Source organism: Mustelus asterias, chromosome 27 (genome assembly GCF_964213995.1).
Source record: "Mustelus asterias chromosome 27, sMusAst1.hap1.1, whole genome shotgun sequence".
NCBI classification, from domain to species: domain Eukaryota; kingdom Metazoa; phylum Chordata; class Chondrichthyes; order Carcharhiniformes; family Triakidae; genus Mustelus; species Mustelus asterias.
This window is the reverse complement of record NC_135827.1, coordinates 3954082-3972661: the sequence shown is the minus strand read 5'-3', so window position 1 is coordinate 3972661 and position 18580 is coordinate 3954082. Positions and strand designations below refer to the sequence as shown.

At 41.3% G+C, this 18580-nt stretch overlaps 1 protein-coding gene across 5 annotated transcripts in view; it reads right to left on the bottom strand.

Annotated features, from left to right (window-relative positions):
• Positions 1 to 1637: 1637 nt before the first annotated feature.
• fli1 (Fli-1 proto-oncogene, ETS transcription factor) overlaps positions 1638 to 18580 on the bottom strand; it is an 82771-nt gene continuing 65828 nt past the window's right edge. For all 5 annotated transcript variants that reach the window (XM_078199239.1, XM_078199240.1, XM_078199244.1 and 2 more), the window contains one exon: positions 1638 to 8256. In XM_078199239.1, the coding sequence (XP_078055365.1) occupies positions 7727 to 8256 (530 nt within the window). In that variant the 3' untranslated portion in view covers positions 1638 to 7726. The remainder of the gene's footprint in view (positions 8257 to 18580) is intronic.

Below are 18580 nucleotides of genomic sequence, written 5' to 3'. Positions count from 1 at the left end.
TGATTTCAAGCTTGTCTGGGTGCGTGTCAAGAAAGTTGCAAAACCCAACAGCATCACGGGAGCATTCTTATTTTCTGTGTTAAACCTGTGGCAGGTGTATGTTTATAAAGAGGTTTTGTTGTATTGGAACAGTATTTAGCTGTTAATATTTATACAATATTATGGGGTTTTTTTCTTGTTTGTAATTGGTAAAAGTGATTGCTAATTTTCTATGTGTAACTGCATTCTTAAATAAACTTTGTTTGATAAAAGCTCCTGAGTGGGTCATTTAATCATACCTGAAGTGAAACATCTCATGCTTACCCTAGCCAAATTCAAAGTACAAAACTTACGATCCAGGCCGACTTTGTAACACACTTGAGTTCCTAACTTGCATTGTAACCCAATTCAAAACTGGCCATTCATGAAGTGCTATGGGCCACCAGCAATGGCAGCAGAATTGTATCAACCACAATTTCTAATGCTATAGACTCATCCCTCACTTTACCTTGACCATCAAACCGGGAACCAACCATGTTCAATGAGGAGCTACATCAGGTATATCAAAAGATGAGGTGCTGACCTTGTGAAAATACAAAACAGGACGACATGCATTTTGAACAGTGGATGCAGCATGCTTCTGACAGAGGCAAGCAATCCCACAAGTAACAGGTTGATTAAAGCTCTAATGTCCTGCCACATCCGGTCATGAATGGTGGTACACAACTAGCTGGAGAAGGTTCCAAAACATCTTCATTCTCAATGTTGGGTGAGCTCAGCAAGTCAAGGCTGAAATACTTACAATGATCTTCAGCCAGAAATACCCAGTAGATGATCCATCACGGCCTCCTTCTGAGGTCTGCTCCATCACAGATGCCAATTTCCAGCCAATTTAATTCACTCCATGTGATATTAAGAAAATAGCTGAACACACTGGATACAGAAACACTATCGGCCCTGATATCATTCCAGCTCAAGTACTGAAGACTAGCTCCAAAACCAGCCACGCTCTTAGCCAAGCAGTTCCAGCTCAGCTACAACACTGGCCACTACCTGACAATGTGGGGAATTGCCCAGGTATATCATCATTGCATTATCATCAATGTATCACCCACTATTAACATCTTGGGGTTACTATTCACCAGAAACTTAACTGGACCAACCATATAAGTACTGTGGCTACAAACTGGGAAATCAAGTGGTGAGTAAGATGTCTCATGTTTCTCTGAATGCCAACTATCATCTACAAGGCACAAATGAGGAGTGCAATGTAATACTCCGAAGTTGCCTGGAAGAGAGCAGTTCCAACAACACTCAAGAAACCAACACCATCCATAACAGGGCAGCCTATATTAATTGGCACCCCATCCACCACCTTAAACATTCACTAACTCCACCACCAGTGCAGTGGCAGCAGTGAATATCATCTACAGGATTTATTGCAGCAACTGTGGGACCAGAAATTCCTTTTGGCGTCAAAGGACCATCAAATTTTCTGTCACATCTACTATGATTCCAGTGGTGGGCACGACCGGAATGGCTTAACAAGCTCAGCTGCTTAAAGCCACCCTTTTGCTTTATGCTCGTACTTGAGCTCCTTGCAGTGCATGAATATACTGCCATTAAAATCAGTGGACAAAAAAATCTTGTTTGGTCATTGGATTTGTGTTTAATTCTCAATATACACTACAACACATGAAGGTCTATTGGGGGGAGCAAATTCATGAAATCTGTCCTCATATCTTAAAGAAAAGGTTCATTATTTTGTTCTATAAATTGCAAGGAATAACAAAATGTACAGATATCACTGTGCTACATGGAAAATGTAAAGGAAACAATATCAGTCTTGCGTTTCTTATTCCCCCATATTTTGTACAATTACACAAACCATTATATGACAGAATTTGAAAAATATTCATATGCTTAATGGCTTAAAACGTATTATAAATTGTGGGTTATTATTCTGCATGATCTCTCACTGATCTGTATCTCAAACTGCCAGATGAAGAACAGCTTGATAGAATATTCCTGTTTAAGTTCTAAAAAAAACTTTCCATGAGTTGTTCCCATATGAAGGCTTAAGTTTTACTAATAGATTTGTTCTGGGGTTTTTCTGAATTATTAATCGGTGTGAGATTAAAACACAACTGCAGACTCCTTTACTGCTTCAAGCACCTGTGAAAAATTTGATATGGCAACATTTTTGAACTAGTGCATAGATTAGAATTTCCACATATTAATGCTCACTTTGCTGATTAAATGAATGCAAAAATACAAAACATTTTCTCCTAAAAATAAGAGCTGGAGGGAATGTAAAGCGGTTTACTCATCTCACATCTGGGTCTATTGGACATTAATTGATGGAGATTGATTGCTATGATTAATCAACAACAGTATTACCACTGTATCATGCAGCTGGCAGGATGGTAGAAGGTGAAATAGATGGACATTGACATTTTTTGTCGAGCAATTCAATGTGTTTCACGGAGTTCAAGATGTATTGAAGTGGAGATGTGGTTGTAAGATCTACATTACAAAAATGAATAATAGTTGAAAAATGTTGGCAAAGCAACAACTGAAATTATTTTATGGTCAAATGAAAATAGATTAAAGAACAACAGAGGTTAATTTGGTTTAACAGGAATGTAAGGAGCTGTAATGAGAATAAACAGCCAAGTTTCAAAACACAGACGGGAATTGGATCAATTTAAAGCAAGCTAAAATAGTAATGACGTCACAACAACATTGAATGGAAGATTCCAGGAAGCAGCTTGGAATAAGAATAAAGATTTCCCAAATACATAAACAACAAATAAAATATATTTGCAATGGGATTCAAAAATAAGAATCACAGTCATTAAATTGCCTGTTTTTAATCAGAAGAAAAAGTGAGATGGAGAATCAGATCCCCAGGAACAATTAAGGAACTGGTCAATATTCAAATAATAGATATGGTTATAAAATACCTGATTCATTTTACAATCAAGAGTCCCAAAAAAGATGTAAAGTAAAATTAGTAGAACTGGGACCAGGAGGTTCCCCTCCAAGTCATTCACCATTCTGACTTGGAAACATATCACCATTCCTTTCACTGTTGCTGGGTCAAAATCCTGAAATTCCCTCTCTAACAGCACCTACGTCACAGGGACTGCAGCAATTCAGGAAGTTAGCTCACCATCACCTTCTCAAGGGGCAATTAAGGATGGGCAATAGATGCCAGCCGAGCCAGAGAAGCCCACATCCTGTAAATTATTTTTAAAATGTTTTTGTAAGTTGATGAATGGATCTGTTGTGCCTTCGATCACAGTGAATTGGATCGTGTGCTGAAACAATCAATAGAGAGTGAAATTGTGCAAGGTATATAAAACTGATTTGATCCCACTCAATCCTCATCAGACATAACCCCCTGTCTGTGAAGTGTGATTCATCACTTACCTTTACTATGCTTTGTTAGTCGCTTCTAGATATAATGCAGTTCATTATAATACTGATTTTCTCTCATTTTTTTCTCTCATTGTTTCAGGTACAACTTTTCTCTCCCTGATTTTTTTTTGTTTTTCGGTGCTAAAAATAAAAACTGAGAAGCACCCTAGAATTGTGTGTTGAAATTAGCAATAAATCAGAATTTAAATGAATGAAAAGCATTGGCTGGCCATACTGAAAGTTGAGTCTCCTCCAAGTATTTTTACATCATCTTTGGGTACTTCAAACCTATTCTTGGACTACATGTGTCACTTATTTACTTTTAAAGTTACTTGTCCCTTCAATTTGCATTTCCATCTTTCTCATCCTCCCTCACTGCCCACTGTCTTTTTGTTTTTCTCCTCCCTCAGTCTTTCATTTTTCTAATGGCATGCTCAATGCCCAGTTGAGATGAACTGAGATTTTGTTACTCACTCAAATGGCTGTTCTTCAATTGTAAACCCCAGTAATGAGTGTTTGAAGCTAGTCAATGATGGGGATAGCAAAGGCGAAACTGATCCTATCCTGAACTGACATCCACACATACTTTCCAGTAGGAGTGTTCACATGATAATTAATAATGGGAATCTTGGATGAATATACCTTCCCTTAACCCAGAAACAGATAGGACAGTGGCAAAACATCCACACAAAACTCTGGTTGAAATAAGCTAGTCCAACTTCCTGATCTGCATCTTTCTGAGCCACACCAGTCAGCACATTTATCGACTAAGATATCAAGGAGAACATCTGCAAAAGATGATCATAGAATCCCTTCAGTACAGAAAGAGGCCATTCGGCCCATCGAGCCTGCACCAACAACAATCCCGCACCAACAACAATCCCATCCCGGCCCTATCCCCATAACTCCTGGTATTTATACTGCTAATCTCCCTGACACTAGGGTCAATTTAGCATAGCCAATCAACATAACCTGCACATCTTTGGACTTTGGAAGGAAACCATAGCACTCAGAGGAAACCCACAAAGACAGGGGGAGAACGTGCAAACTCCACACAGTCACCCAAGGCCGGAACTGAACCTGGGTCCCTGGCACAGTGAAGCAGTAGCGCTAACCACTGTGCCACCCTAATCTAAATCCACATTATTTTCATTTCCAATGATTCTGCGATCATGATATGCACCCAAGAACGTCAACTCACATGTGTGTCCACTATACCAGTCCCTCCTGTCCAGCAGAATATTACAGTCCTGCTGAAGTAAACAGCAATTAAATGGCCTACTGCTTTCAACGCCATTACAGCACAGGAGGCGGCTATTCAGCTGATTGTATAAGTGCTGGTTCTCTGTAAAAGCAACTCAGATAACCCCAATCCCCGGTCCTTTCCAATTATCCTGCAATTTTATTCTCTTCAGGTGCTTATCTAATTCCCTTTTGAAAGCCATGGTTGAATCTGCCTCCACCACAGTGCATTCCAAATTCTAACCAGTCGCTGCTTAAGATAGATTTTCTTCATGTCTCTGTTGGTTCTTTTGCCAATCACCTTAAATAATAGTTTTCTAGTTCTCAGCCTTTCACCAGTGCTAAATTCTGCCTCAGTGTACCCGAACAGGTGCTGGAGTGTGACAACTAGATTTTCACAATGGCTTCATTGCAGTGTTAATGTAAGCCTACTTGTGACACTAATAAATAAACTTTAAAAGTTTCTCTTCTCATGATTTCGAACACTTCCATCAAAACTTTCTCCTTCAAGGAAAACACCAACTTCTCAAATCTATCCATCTAACTGAAATGCTTCAGAACTATTCTGCGCCCTCGCTAATGCCTTTACATTATTCCTCAAAATTGGGCCCAATATTGCTGTTGAGGCTGAACGAATTTATAAAACTTCGCCATAACTTCCCTGCTCAAGAATTTCTCACAATTTATTTGGTTGGAGATTGAGGGAATAAAAGCAAGAGACTCCAATCAAGAGAGGGCTATCTAAGAAGCAATACACCTTTCTCTTATAACCGTGGATCTTGTAGTTTTAATAGAGTGTATTCGCTGCTGCAATGAGTGCTGAGATAGCTCCTCAAGTCCATTAGACTATGAAAAGGAAAAGACAAAGACAGATACAAACAGGGTAAGACAAATGGAAATAATATATTTAAAATCCTTCCGTGCCCCGTACCTTCTCCAGCCCTACAGTCTTCCAAGAACTCTGCCTTCTTCCAAACCTAGTCATATTGTCGTTATTCAACAATGTGCCTTCAGCTATATAGACTCTAAATCGCTCTCCTCTTCTCTTTCCACCTTCACATGTCTTTGTAATTCTTACCTTTGTAACCAAGCTGCTGGCCAGCTGCCCTAATGTTTCCATCTTTGGCTCAGTCTCAATTTTTAATAATATCACTAAGCTCCTGTTAAGTGCCTGGGGACATTTTATTACATTAAATGCACGTTCTTGTTGTGATTCTAGCACCAAATTAGTTTTATAACAGCTGCTAATGCATTCACATAAATTGCAATCTGTGTTACTTTTAACACTTATTAATCTGTTTGTGAAAATAGCAGAGTAACAGCTTTATACACATTGTCTTTTCTCGCACACACAATTCATTCAACTTACCCACTTTTTGGTGCAAGGTGGTAGCTCAGATATACAACTTTCAAAATGAAAGTCTTGCACCCTTTGAATGGCAAAGGCAGCTCTGTCTATCTTCATGAAGCTGCTTATCCAATCAACATCAGTTTTAGTAACGGGAACAGTGTTTGAAAATGAAAAATATGAGTTGAGAGAGAAGGAAAGCAACAAGAAAAGGAAAATGAGCTGCCCTAAACTCTTCAAACTTAACTATTGAAAACTGGATTCTCTCTCAGAAGCTACATCAGTAACAAGCTGCTGTACATGAGTGGGATTTGTTAAGGCACTCCCTATTGCCACTGTTTATTGAACATTTTACATAGTGTAAGAAACTGTTATACATGCCATTTCTTCAATAGTACACAGTTTGCTTTCACATAAAAATGCATGCATGTAATAACAGAACCATCTGTCTGAGGAAATAGTTCATGGCAGTTGGTTTTATGTCAGAAGTAGCCCCTGTATAAGTGTTTTGGTTTAATACTTAATATGCTGCAAGGGATTAATTGCAAAGTTACATAATCATCATCAAGAACTATTTGCATATATAGTAGGCGATGTCCCATTTTAATGGGAAAATCGTGTTGGTGATTATTTAAAAATGCTACATAAAAAAGTCCAAAAAGCTCTAAGAACTAGGAAATAAATTGCTTCCAGCTATTTGCATCTTATAGAAAATAGCTGTATCAGTGCTTCCGTCATTAGTAACACTTTATAGGAATAAAGTTTTCTCAACAATTACTACCCTATGTGTCCCTTTACTCAGTAAAAAGGCAGAGCCAAATGTACAGATAGAAGATCTACAGGCTACAAAATGACTATATTTTGTCAAAATGGACTTGATAGTAAAACTGCATCTGTGACCGAGGTCAACTCGTGTAATACTGTAACTTAAAGGAATTGTCATTTTCTGCATAATTTATACAGTAACTTGCTTTATACGAGGATGCGTGGTTGATCCAATATTGAATTCTTACAAACGCACAGCGTTCGCGTATCCTGTGTAATCAAATTATCTTTAGTGTTCCCTAAGGACAAAACACAGCTCTTTGTAGCAATATTCTTCACTTGTTAGCATAGTTTTTCAGGTCAGAAGTCCCAACAGATGTGCCCCTTTCTTTCAGTTCATTTCACTGAGGAGGGGTCTCTGTTTAACAGAGGTCATTTCTGGAAGAAAGCATCTTCAGTGAAATAGAAAGCTGGGAGAAAGTCCAGTTCCAGTAGTCCTGCAACTGGTCAAATGCCCACAGCTGATCTACAGTTATTTGTGACTGTGGTTACATTGTAGGACTGGTTAGTAATCCAGTGTTGCTAACTGATTAAAGGAACAACACCTGTGACTGGCCAATGTCAATAACTGGCCACAAGCCCTTAATTGGTGCAAATGTCCAAGGTTTGCTCTTGCTTCGTGGAAGATCATTGGTTGCTGATCAAAATGGTTACAAATCCACTGATGCTCAAAAGTTTTACAACGGGTCAATGTTCACTTTGAGACAACAGATTAACAGTTGGAGACTTTAGAGGTGACAAAAGGCCCAGAGCTAGCTAACAATTCAGGAATGGTCAGAAATCCAGTTTGGTAATAGTTCTTGCATTCATTAATATTCCAAGGCCATATGAAGTTCCAGGATCCCTAGAGTTCCAATATCAGATATAGATCCACCTAGGCTGGCAAGCAAGAATGAACAAAGGTTAATGCTAGTAATAGCTGCCCAAGTGAGAGGGAACATGCGTGTTAGGATGACGGGGCACATTTGGATTGGGGTAAATGCCCGCTGTAGGAGAACTCCAATATGGTGAGGTTGCTCCAAAGAAGCTAGAGGACGTCACTGGCATAGAGGTGGGATGAGGGGATACAAAGTTCATCTTCTGCGGATGTGTATGGTAGGCAGACATGTAGGAAAGGTCTGAGGGATACTTATACATAGAGGACTCTGTTGGATGTGGTTGGAGAGCCTGTGCAATGCCATGAAAGTCAAATTTGTATGCATAACGTTTGCCATGAACCTTGGTCATGATGTTTTTGTCGTAATAATAGCGCAGAGCTCTGCTCAGCTTGTCGTAGTTCATGTTGGGCTTGCTTTTCCTCTCTCCCCAGCGCCGTGCCACTTCATCTGGGTCTGTCATTTTAAACTCGCCATTGGTTCCCTCCCAGGTGATGCAGTTGGCGTTGGAACTGTCAGACAGCAGCTCGAGAAGGAACTGCCAAAGTTGTATTTGTCCACTCCCTGCAAGAAATTGAGAGCTTTGTATAAATTATTTGCAGGTCAGAAACATAACACAAAAAGCTACCATACATTTCATTCCCTCAAAACCTATGAAACTCTAATTCTATGATGCATAGAGAAATTAAAACTTTCCTGATGATTCAGTCAGTAACTTCACTAAGGGTGCTAAATTGAGCATTACAGATAAGCTGCTATTTTATCGCTGCTGATACCAAAGGTGTGCTGGGGACAAAACTGCAGAGCTATCTTCTGCTTCCCGTAATCTGCTCTTCACAATTTCTGCCATGCCAAAACAGAACTGTTCATACGAATATCCTGAGTGTCAAATCTTATTAAAGACATTGATTCAGCTGTTGATGAATCATTGCATTGACCATAAGAAAGAAATACAGGTGTGACATGTGGACTCAGCAATAGGATGAGAATTCTCATCACAGCAGGGCAGCTTTCAGCAGAGAGCTGACTGATGCAGCAAGTGATGGATTTGGGAATTGTATCTAAAACACATCAGTACTGACATCAATGTTCAGTCACTGTTTGCACATTTAAATCCTGTTGAATTTGGAAAGTAGGACATTGAGTGGAATTTTATGTTTTTTGGACTAAGTGTCATCTCAGGTGAGAAGAGCAGTGTGTAGCCGCTGGCTTCCCTGTTGGCTTTTCCCACCATATGGCATGGTGGCACAGTGGTTAGTAGTGCTGTCTCACAGCTCCAGGGACCCGGGTTCGATTCCCAGCCTTGGGTGACTGTCTGTGTGGAGTTTGCACATTCTCCCCGTGCCGGCGTGGGTTTCCTCCCACAGTCCAAAGATGTGCAGGTTAGCTAGATTGGCCATGCTAAATTGCCCCTTAGTGTCCCGGGATGTGTAGGTTAGAGGGATTAGCGGGGTAAATAGGTGGGATTACAGGGATAGGGCATGGGTGGGATTGTTGTCGGTGCAGACTCGATGGGCCGAATGGCCTCCTTCTGCACTGTAGGGATTCTATGATTTCAACATTTGGTCAAAAAGAATCTTGGAAGTGGGTCCCACATTGTCACACTGGCGGGACCCGCTCGGAATGAACCCATCCCTCCTGCAACATCAGCCTTCAAGAGATCAGGATGACTCTTATAAAGGACATTCTAATCCCCTCCAAAAAAATGTTCTTCCACTCATATGCATCTCCCAGGAAATTCCCCACCATGCATATGCCCCCACCCCCCAGGGAATTTCCACCCACGCAGACAGCCCAGCCCTCCCCTCCCATGGACCTTCCCACTGGAAGTCCCTCCTGCCCAGCACTGCCGCCTGGCAGTTCCCAGGGTACTGCCTGGTCATGACCTTCTCCCTCCTGGGGGCTGTACTGACCTGTGCACCTCTGGTGGGCTCTCTCTGCCAGCTCCCCGTTTGTCAGAAGCTGTTGTAAACCCTGCCAAGTGATGCCACATCAGTGGAGTCGGGGAGGTTGGCGGAATCCAAATGTGAAGGAATAATAGAGCAGCGAAGTCTGCTCTATTTTTTTCTATATTTTAATGATATTAAAATGTATGGTAACGGGCTTCTCAACTTTTTGTGGCAGGAACCCCATTACGTTATTGGCGGAGACAATCGGAATGGGAAATCCCATTGGTGTAAAAGTTGTTTGGGGACTCCTGTTGAATTCTCCGCCCCCGCTGCCATTCTCACCCATCGAAAGTGAGGGCAGAAAATCTCTCCCATCATCTCCTATTAACACCACCTTCAGCTGCACCCTCAGAACAATGAGATGTAACATTGACAAAGTATAGCTATGAGAACATGCATTAGCCATGAATCTTTTGAAAATCTGTTTCTGAGATGAAGATTTAGAAGGCCAGAAGATCTACAATCTTGCAGTGTATCAATTAACAATGACATGATGGCATGTATTAACAACAATGATACCTTGGAATGATATGCAGTTGTCTGATCTAGCTGATAAGTATTACCATAGAATAACTTTCTCAAGACTCTTGCTCAATTCTGATTATCCAGTGTAATAAAAAACTTACATTTGTTAATATTCTATGCACACCATCAACAATTTAATTTAATTTTGGGATCAAATGGTAAAAGACACAGGGAAATCCAGTACCATACTGTAACAAACTAAAACATACCAAACTACTGTACCACATTGTGGAAAACTGAAGAATGCTAAAAGGAAATACCACACTATAATCAACTAAAACATAAACTGCACTACACTACACCATGATAAGCTGCCTCACACTAAACAACACACCACATTGTGATAAACTGAAACACATTAAATTAATGCACTATATAAACTGCAGCAGAATTAATAGAAAAAGAAAATTAATTAGCCATTGTAATAAAGTGCACCACATTAAGAGATTGTATTGCATTGTGATAAACTGTGCTATGCTAAAACATAGGCCGGCCGGAATTCTCCGACCTTGCCCGAGGCTGGGATTCTCCGGTTCCGCTGCAGTAAATGGAGATTTGGTTGAGCACCAAATTCTCCACTCTTGCTGGCAGCGGTAGCAGTGGCGTGAACAGCTGGAGAATTCCAGCCATTGTCCCAGAATATAATACTACACTGGAAAAAACTGAATAACAATGAAGCATACTGGAAAATCTAAACCACAGTAAAATGCAATGCCTCATGATAAACTGAGCGCTATGATAAAATGCAGGACCACACTGTTACAATAAACAGCATCACACTAAAATACTGTGCCACACTATGATAAACTGAGCCACACTTAACTACGGTACCGCACATTACAGTAAACTGAAGTCCTGCAAATTAGTGTGATAAATGACTGTGTACTAAAATACCATACCACACTGCAATAAACTGAACCACAATAAAATATTGTAGCACATTATGACAAAGTGACCCATATTAATAAAGTGTATTCCACTATGATAAACTGGACCACATTAAAATAGTGTATCTTTGTATAATAATCTTCAAATTAAAATATTATACCACACTGTAATAAACTGAACCACTTGAAAATATTGTACCATGCTGTAGTATAATTACAAAGAACAACGAACAATACAGCACAGGAACAGGCCCTTCGGCCCTCCAAGCCCACGCCGCTCCCTGGTCCAAACTAGACCATTCTTTTGTATCCCTCCATTCCCATTCCGTTCATGTGGCTATCTAGATAAGTCTTAAACGTTCCCAGTGTGTCCGCCTCCACCACCTTGCCCGGCAGCGCATTCCAGGCCCCCACCACCCTCTGAGTAAAATACGTCCTTCTGATATCCGTGTTAAACCTCCCCCCCTCACCTTGAACCTATGACCCCTCGTGAACGTCACCACCGACCTGGGAAAAAGCTTCCCACCGTTCACCCTATCTATGCCTTTCATAATTTTATACACCTGTATTAGGCCACCCCTCATCCTTCGTCTTTCCAGTGAGAACAACCCCAGTTTACCCAATCTCTCCTCATAACTAAGCTCTTCCATACCAGGCAACATCCTGGTAAACCTCCTCTGCACTCTCTCCAAAGCCTCCACGTCCTTCTGGTAGTGTGGCGACCAGAACTGGGCGCAGTATTCCAAATGCGGCCAAACCAACGTTCTATACAACTGCAACATCAGACCCCAACTTTTATACACTATGCCCCGTCCTATAAAGGCAAGCATGCCATATGCCTTATTCACTACCTTCTCCACCTGTGTCGTCACCTTCAAGGATCAGTGGACTTGCACACCCAGGTCCCTCTGCGTATCTACACCCTTTATGGTTCTGCCATTTATCGTATAGCTCCCCCCTACGTTAGTTCTACCAAAATGCGTCACTTCACACTTATCCAGATTGAACTCCATCTGCCATTTCTTTGCCCAAATTTCCAACCTATCTATATCCTTCTGTAGCCTCTGAAATGTTTCTCACTATCTGCAAGTCCAGCCATTTTCGTGTCGTCCGCAAACTTACTGATCACCCCAGTTACACCTTCTTCCAGATCGTTTCTATAAATCACAATCAGCAGAGGTCCCAATACAGAGCCCTGCGGAACACCACTAGTCACAGGCATCCAGCCGGAAAAAGACCCTTCCACTACCACCCTCTGTCTTCTGTGACCATCATTAGGAACCTTAATGTAGATAGGGCAGCTGGTTCAAATGATAGTCACTCGAGCATCTGCCATTCCTGCTGTAGGCACCCCCCACAACCCCACTTGCCTGTATCTTTAACAGTTCATTGGAGTCTGGGACAGTTCTCTTCGATTTGAAGGTGGGTAATGTCTCAATCATTATAAAAGGTGATAAGATGGGTCTGGCTAACTATAGGCCAATTAGCTTGATGTCAGTAATAGGGAATCTCTAGGGATGCAAAATGTGACTATTTAGGTAGAAAAGGACAAATTATTGATGCCAATATGACTTCAATAAATGGAGGTTCTGCCATACATATCTGACTGTAGCTTTCAGGTAAGGTTCCAAATGAGAGCAAAGATTTTGGTATTAGTAGCAAGCTACTGCATATTGAAAGCTGGTTGAAAACCCAGAAGCAGAAATTCTGTAGACGGATTTGGATTTGTTTGGAACCAAGCTCCTGTCCTACAGAAGCCATTGCTCTTTGCTGTTTTGATTAATGATTTAATGTTGATGATGTTTGCAAATGATACAAAGATTTGTGTGGATGTTAAGACAATGCTTAACTGCTTTAAACAGATCTTAACACATTGGAGGACTGAGGTCATGACTGGCAAATAGCATTGAAAAAGTGCAGTGTTGTGAATGCGGGTAGCTGATCATTCTCTTCAGGGAAAGGTCCAAAAGCAAATGGAGAAAAAGAGGCCCGATTGTTCTAGTGCATCAGTATCAATACTGTGCTATAGCTAAGACAAATAGGGTACTGCTACATATTTACAAGACAATCGATTAAAACTAACCATAAGGTTCTGCCCATGTACAAGATCTCAGTTCAGCCTCAGTTAGAATACTGGGCTGGATTTAATGCAGCCTGTCATGCTGGAAACCATGGCAGCCAGGTCTACTTAATAGTAGAAAAGGACCTGCATCAGTCTCCCAGTGACAGGAAAACCTCCCCCGATTAAATCGGAGGGTGATAGGGTCTGACAAAATTCAGTGGTGGCTCAGGGATTAAATGGAGGCCACATGGGTCTCCTGCACCATCAGAAGGCCACCCAGGAAAGCCTGAATGGTCTACCAGCGAATGAGAGGGACAGACTGTTGTCTCTGGTCAGGGGAGCCATCACTGGGCAGCAAGGTATCAGCTGAAAGTCACCCACCTTCCCTTGTCTCTGACAATACTTCCCCACTCTCCTGTGGCCCCCTCACCCCACAACCCCCTTCCCACTTTCACTCACCTGTGACCTCAGGACCTTCTGCGGAAACATGTCATTAATATTTAAATGGGCTTCATGGCCTTTTTGGGCGTGAGGTCAATTGCACTGGCAAAACAGGGCTGGGAAAAAAGCTTTTAGTATGAGACCTGTTCGCGTCTGGAGCAAAAGTCTGGGCCTGTTTCTAGCTAAGGCAGAGATTTGCCCTTACAAAATGTTAGGTATGGCATGACATTAATCAGAGCCAGCGTGATCTCCTGCACTTGTTTCCATTGTCTAGAGGTCGACAAAGAATTTCCCAATTATTTTCCCTAAATATTATCTATTTTCCAGTATGCTTCTGGATCAGTGACGGAGGTTATGTATTTTAACTCAAATTATCAAATTAAATGGCACAATCTGGATGGATCAGAGAGTTTATCCTGTCAGTCATTGTACATATGTTTATATATGTGTGTAATTGCCCAAGATTAAAATACTATATCCCATCCTAATAAATTGAGACACTCCATGGAGGACACTGAGTCATAATAAAATACCATGTTACACTGTAATAAAGTGCCACACAATAAATTAATGGATCACAATGTAATAAACTGCCCCACACTGAAATATTTTATCACACTATAATAAACTGAGCCACAAATACGGCACTACATTGTAATAAACTGAAGAGAAAACTGCACAATTATAAACTCAAAAACAAAATACTGTCTCATGCTGAAATAAACTGAGCAAACTCCATCACTATAATAAATGGAACCACACAAAAAATACAGAATTAAATATTGTTTCACTGTAATAAATTGAAGGATAGCAAAATCATAGAATCATACAGCCCAGAAGAGGCCTTTCGGCCCATCGAGTCCACACTGACACATTAGAAACACCTGAACTCCCACCCAATCTATCTGCCAGCACTTGGCCCATAGCCCTGAATGTTATGATGTGCCAAGTGCTCATCCAGATACTTTTTAAATGATGCGAGGCAACCCACCTCCACCATCCTCCAAGGCAGCGCATTCCAGACCATCACCACCCTCTGGGTAAAAACATTTTTCCTCACATCCCCCCTAAACCTCCTGCCCCTCACCTTGAACCTATGTCCCCTCATGACTGATCCTTCAACTAAGGGGAACAGCTACTCCTTATCCACTCTGGCAATGTCTCTCATAATCTTGAACACCTCGATCAGTCTCTCAGTCTTCTCTGCTCCAATGAAAATAACCCAAGCCTACACAACCTCTCTTCATAACTTAAATGTTTCATCCCAGGCAGCATCCTAGTGAATCTCCTTTGCACCCTCTCCAGTGCAATCCCATCCTTCCGATAATGTGGTGACCAGAACTGCACACAGTACGCTTAGCAGTGGCTTCACCAAAGTTCTATACAATTCCAACATAACTTCCCTGCTTTTGTAATCTATGCCTTGATTGATAAAGGCAAGTGTCCTATATGCCTTTTTCACTACCCTGCTAGCATGCCCTTTCGCTTTCAGAGATCTGTAGGCAAAAAAGTTAAGGTCCCTTTTTTCCACAGAACTTCCTTGTGTCCTACCATTTATTGAATACTTCTTTGTCAAATTACTCTTCCAAAATGTATCACCTCACACTTTTCAGCGTTAAATGCCATGTCACTTATCCACCATTTGACCATTCTGTCTATATCTTCTTGCAGCCAAGACACTCCACCTCACTGTTAACCACCCATCCAATCTTTGTGTCATCTGCAAAGTTACTAATCCTACTCCCCACATAGTCATCAATGTCATTTATATAAACAACGAATAATAGGGGCCCCAACACAGATCTCAGTGGTACGCCACTGGACACTGGCTTCCAGTCACTAAAGCAACCTCTGTCATCACCCTCTGTCTCCTACAACTGAGCCAATTTTGAACCCACTTTATCAAATTGCCCTGTATCTCATGTGAATTTATCTTCTTTACAAGTCTCCCATGTCGGACCTTGTCAAAGACTTTGCTGAAATCCATATAAACTACATCAACTGCACAACCCTCGGGGCGGCACGGTAGCACAGTGGTTAGCACTGCTGCTTCACAGCTCCAGGGTCCCAGGTTCGATTCCCAGCTCGGGTCACTGTCTGTGTGGAGTTTGCACATTCTCCTCGTGTCTGCGTGGGTTTCCTCCGGGTGCTCCGGTTTCCTCCCACAGTCCAAAGATGTGCGGGTTAGGTTGATTGGCCAGGTTAAAAATTGCCCCTTAGAGTCCTGGGATGTGTAGGTTAGAGAGATTAGCGGGTAAATATGTGGGGGTAGGGTCTGGGTGGGATTGTGGTCGGTGCAGACTTGATGGGCCGAATGGCCTCCTTCTGCACTGGAGGGTTTCTATGATTTCTATGATTTCTACACACCTGTTCACCTCCTCAAAAAATTCAATCAAATTTGTTAGGCATGATTTCCCTCTGACAAAGCCACACTGACCATCCCCGGTCAAGCTTTGCCTCTCTAAGTGGAGATAGATGCTCTCCTTCAGAAGTTTCTTTCATAGTTTCCCTGCCACTGACATGAGACTCACTAGCCTGTAGTTCCCTGGTTTATCTCTACAACTCTTCTTAAACAGCTGAACCACATTGGCTATTCTCCAGTTGTCTGGCACCTCCCCCATGGCCAGAGAGGAATTGAAAATTTGGGTCAGAGCCCCAGCAATCTCCTTCCTTGCCTTCCACTGCAGCCTGGGGCACAATCCATCTGGACCTGGAGGTTTATCCACTTTTAAGGTTGCCAACACCTCCAGTACCTTGTCCTTCCCTATGTCAATTTGCTCAAGAACCTCACAGTCTCCCTCCCTGAATTCCATACCATCGTCCTCATTCTCTTGGGTGAAGATGGATGTGAAGTGTTCAATATTCAACCACAAAGCAATAAAATTAAATCACATTAAAATAGAATACCACACTGTAATCAATTTGCCCACAATGAAATATTGGAATAATTCAATAAACTAAAATAAAATACAGTATTGCGTACTAATGAACTGAAATGCACAATTATACACAAGCTCAATGCAATATAGGCCACCACATTACAATACTGCACCACAAAAATAAACAATTAAAATAAAATACACCACACTGTAATAAACTGAAAGTGAGATACCATGTCACACTGCAATAGATTGAACCACACCAAGATACTGTCCCACACTGTAATAAACTGAACCACACCAAGATATTATATACTGCACTGTAATAAACTGAAAGTGAGATACTGAGTCACACTGTAATAAACTTAACCACAAGGTGCTGCACTACATTGTAATAAACTGAACCACAATGAAATACTGTACTACACTGTAATAAACTGAACCACTCTGTAATAAACAAACAAAATACTGCACCACACTATAATAAGCTGAACAGCACTAAGGTATTCTAAAACTGTAATAACCCGAACCTCACTATGTTGTGGTATTTTAATATACTTAATCACACTAAAATACTGTACCATAAAGTAATAGACTGAACCACTAAAATACTGTACCATGTGGCAATAAACTGAAAAATAAAATACTGCACCACCCTGTATTGGATTAAACCTGAATGAAATATTATACATATTGCAATAAAATGAACCACAATAAAATGCTATACCATGACAAAAATCTAACATGCTATACCACAGCACAATAACCTATGTTATACTAAAATACTGTAGAACATTAGTAAACCACTTCATAATAAAATACTCCACTGCTCTGTTTTGAACTGCACCACACTTAAAAATCTATGCCACGCATCAAGAACAACAACCTGTCTTTCTTTAGCACATCTAATATTGTGGTTTTTACTTTTTTGGTCCATGGGATGTTGGGTTGTCGGCAAGGCCAACATTTATTACCCATGTCTAAACATTCTTGGGAATGTAAAGATGAGTTGCCTTCCTGAACGGTGGTTTAGGTACATCCAGGGTGCTGATAATGCTGGAGTTCCAGAATTTTGAATCGCTGACAGTGAAGGAACAGTGGTAGTTCCAAGTCAATGGACAGTAGTTTGGATTAGAACATGTTGCCCTTGCATTTCTAGGGCAGAGGTCCCCAGTTAGAAAGGTTCTGCCAAAGGAGCCTTGGCAAATTGCTGCAGTACATTTTGTGAATGGCACACACCATTGCCATTGTCCACTGCTGGTTCAAGAGTGAATATTTCAGGTGATAGATGGGGTGCTGATCAAGCAGAGTGTTTGGTTCTATTTGGTATCTTGACTGCTGTTAGATGTGCACTCCAGGCAAGTAGAGATTATTGCATCTTACTCCTGATTTGTGCCTTGTAGATGGTGGACATGCTTTGGAGAGCTTGCAGGTTAGTTATTTGCTGCACAATGTCAAGTCTCTGACTGGCACTTGTACCTATTAATATTTATACGTTTTGACCAGTTAAGTTTCTGTCAAACCTCAGGGTGTTGACGGTGGGGGAATTCAGCAATGATAATACTGTTGAACATCAAGGGTAGATGGTTAGATTCTCTCTTGTTGTAAATGGCCCTTGCCTGATACATGTATATTGCAATGTTACCTGCCACTTACTCGCTCAAGCCCAAAGCTGCATGTGGATCGCATGATATTTCACAGTAGATATTATGAAGCACATCTGATGTCACAAGCTTGGTCAAATAGGTAGATTTTAAGGAGCATAGAAAAGGAAGAGAGGTAGAACTGTTGAGAGGTTTAGGGAGGGAATTTCACAGGTTTGGAACTACTCAACTGAAGGCACAGCAGCCAAAGCTGGAGTGTAGAAAATTAGAGATACACTAAAAATTAGAATTGGAGGGGTGCTAAGTCTTAGAGGGTTGCAGGACTGGAGGAGTGTACAGAGGAAGGTAAATGATGGAAGTCCAAAGATGTGTGGGTTAGGCTGATTGGCCATGCTAAAATTGCCCCTTAGTGTCCTGAGATGTGTAGGTTAGAGGGATTAGCAGGTAAATGTGTAGGGATATGGGGGCAGGGCCTGGGTGGGATTGTGGTCGGTGCAGACTCGATGGGCCAGATGGCCTCTTTCTGCACTGTAGGGTTTCT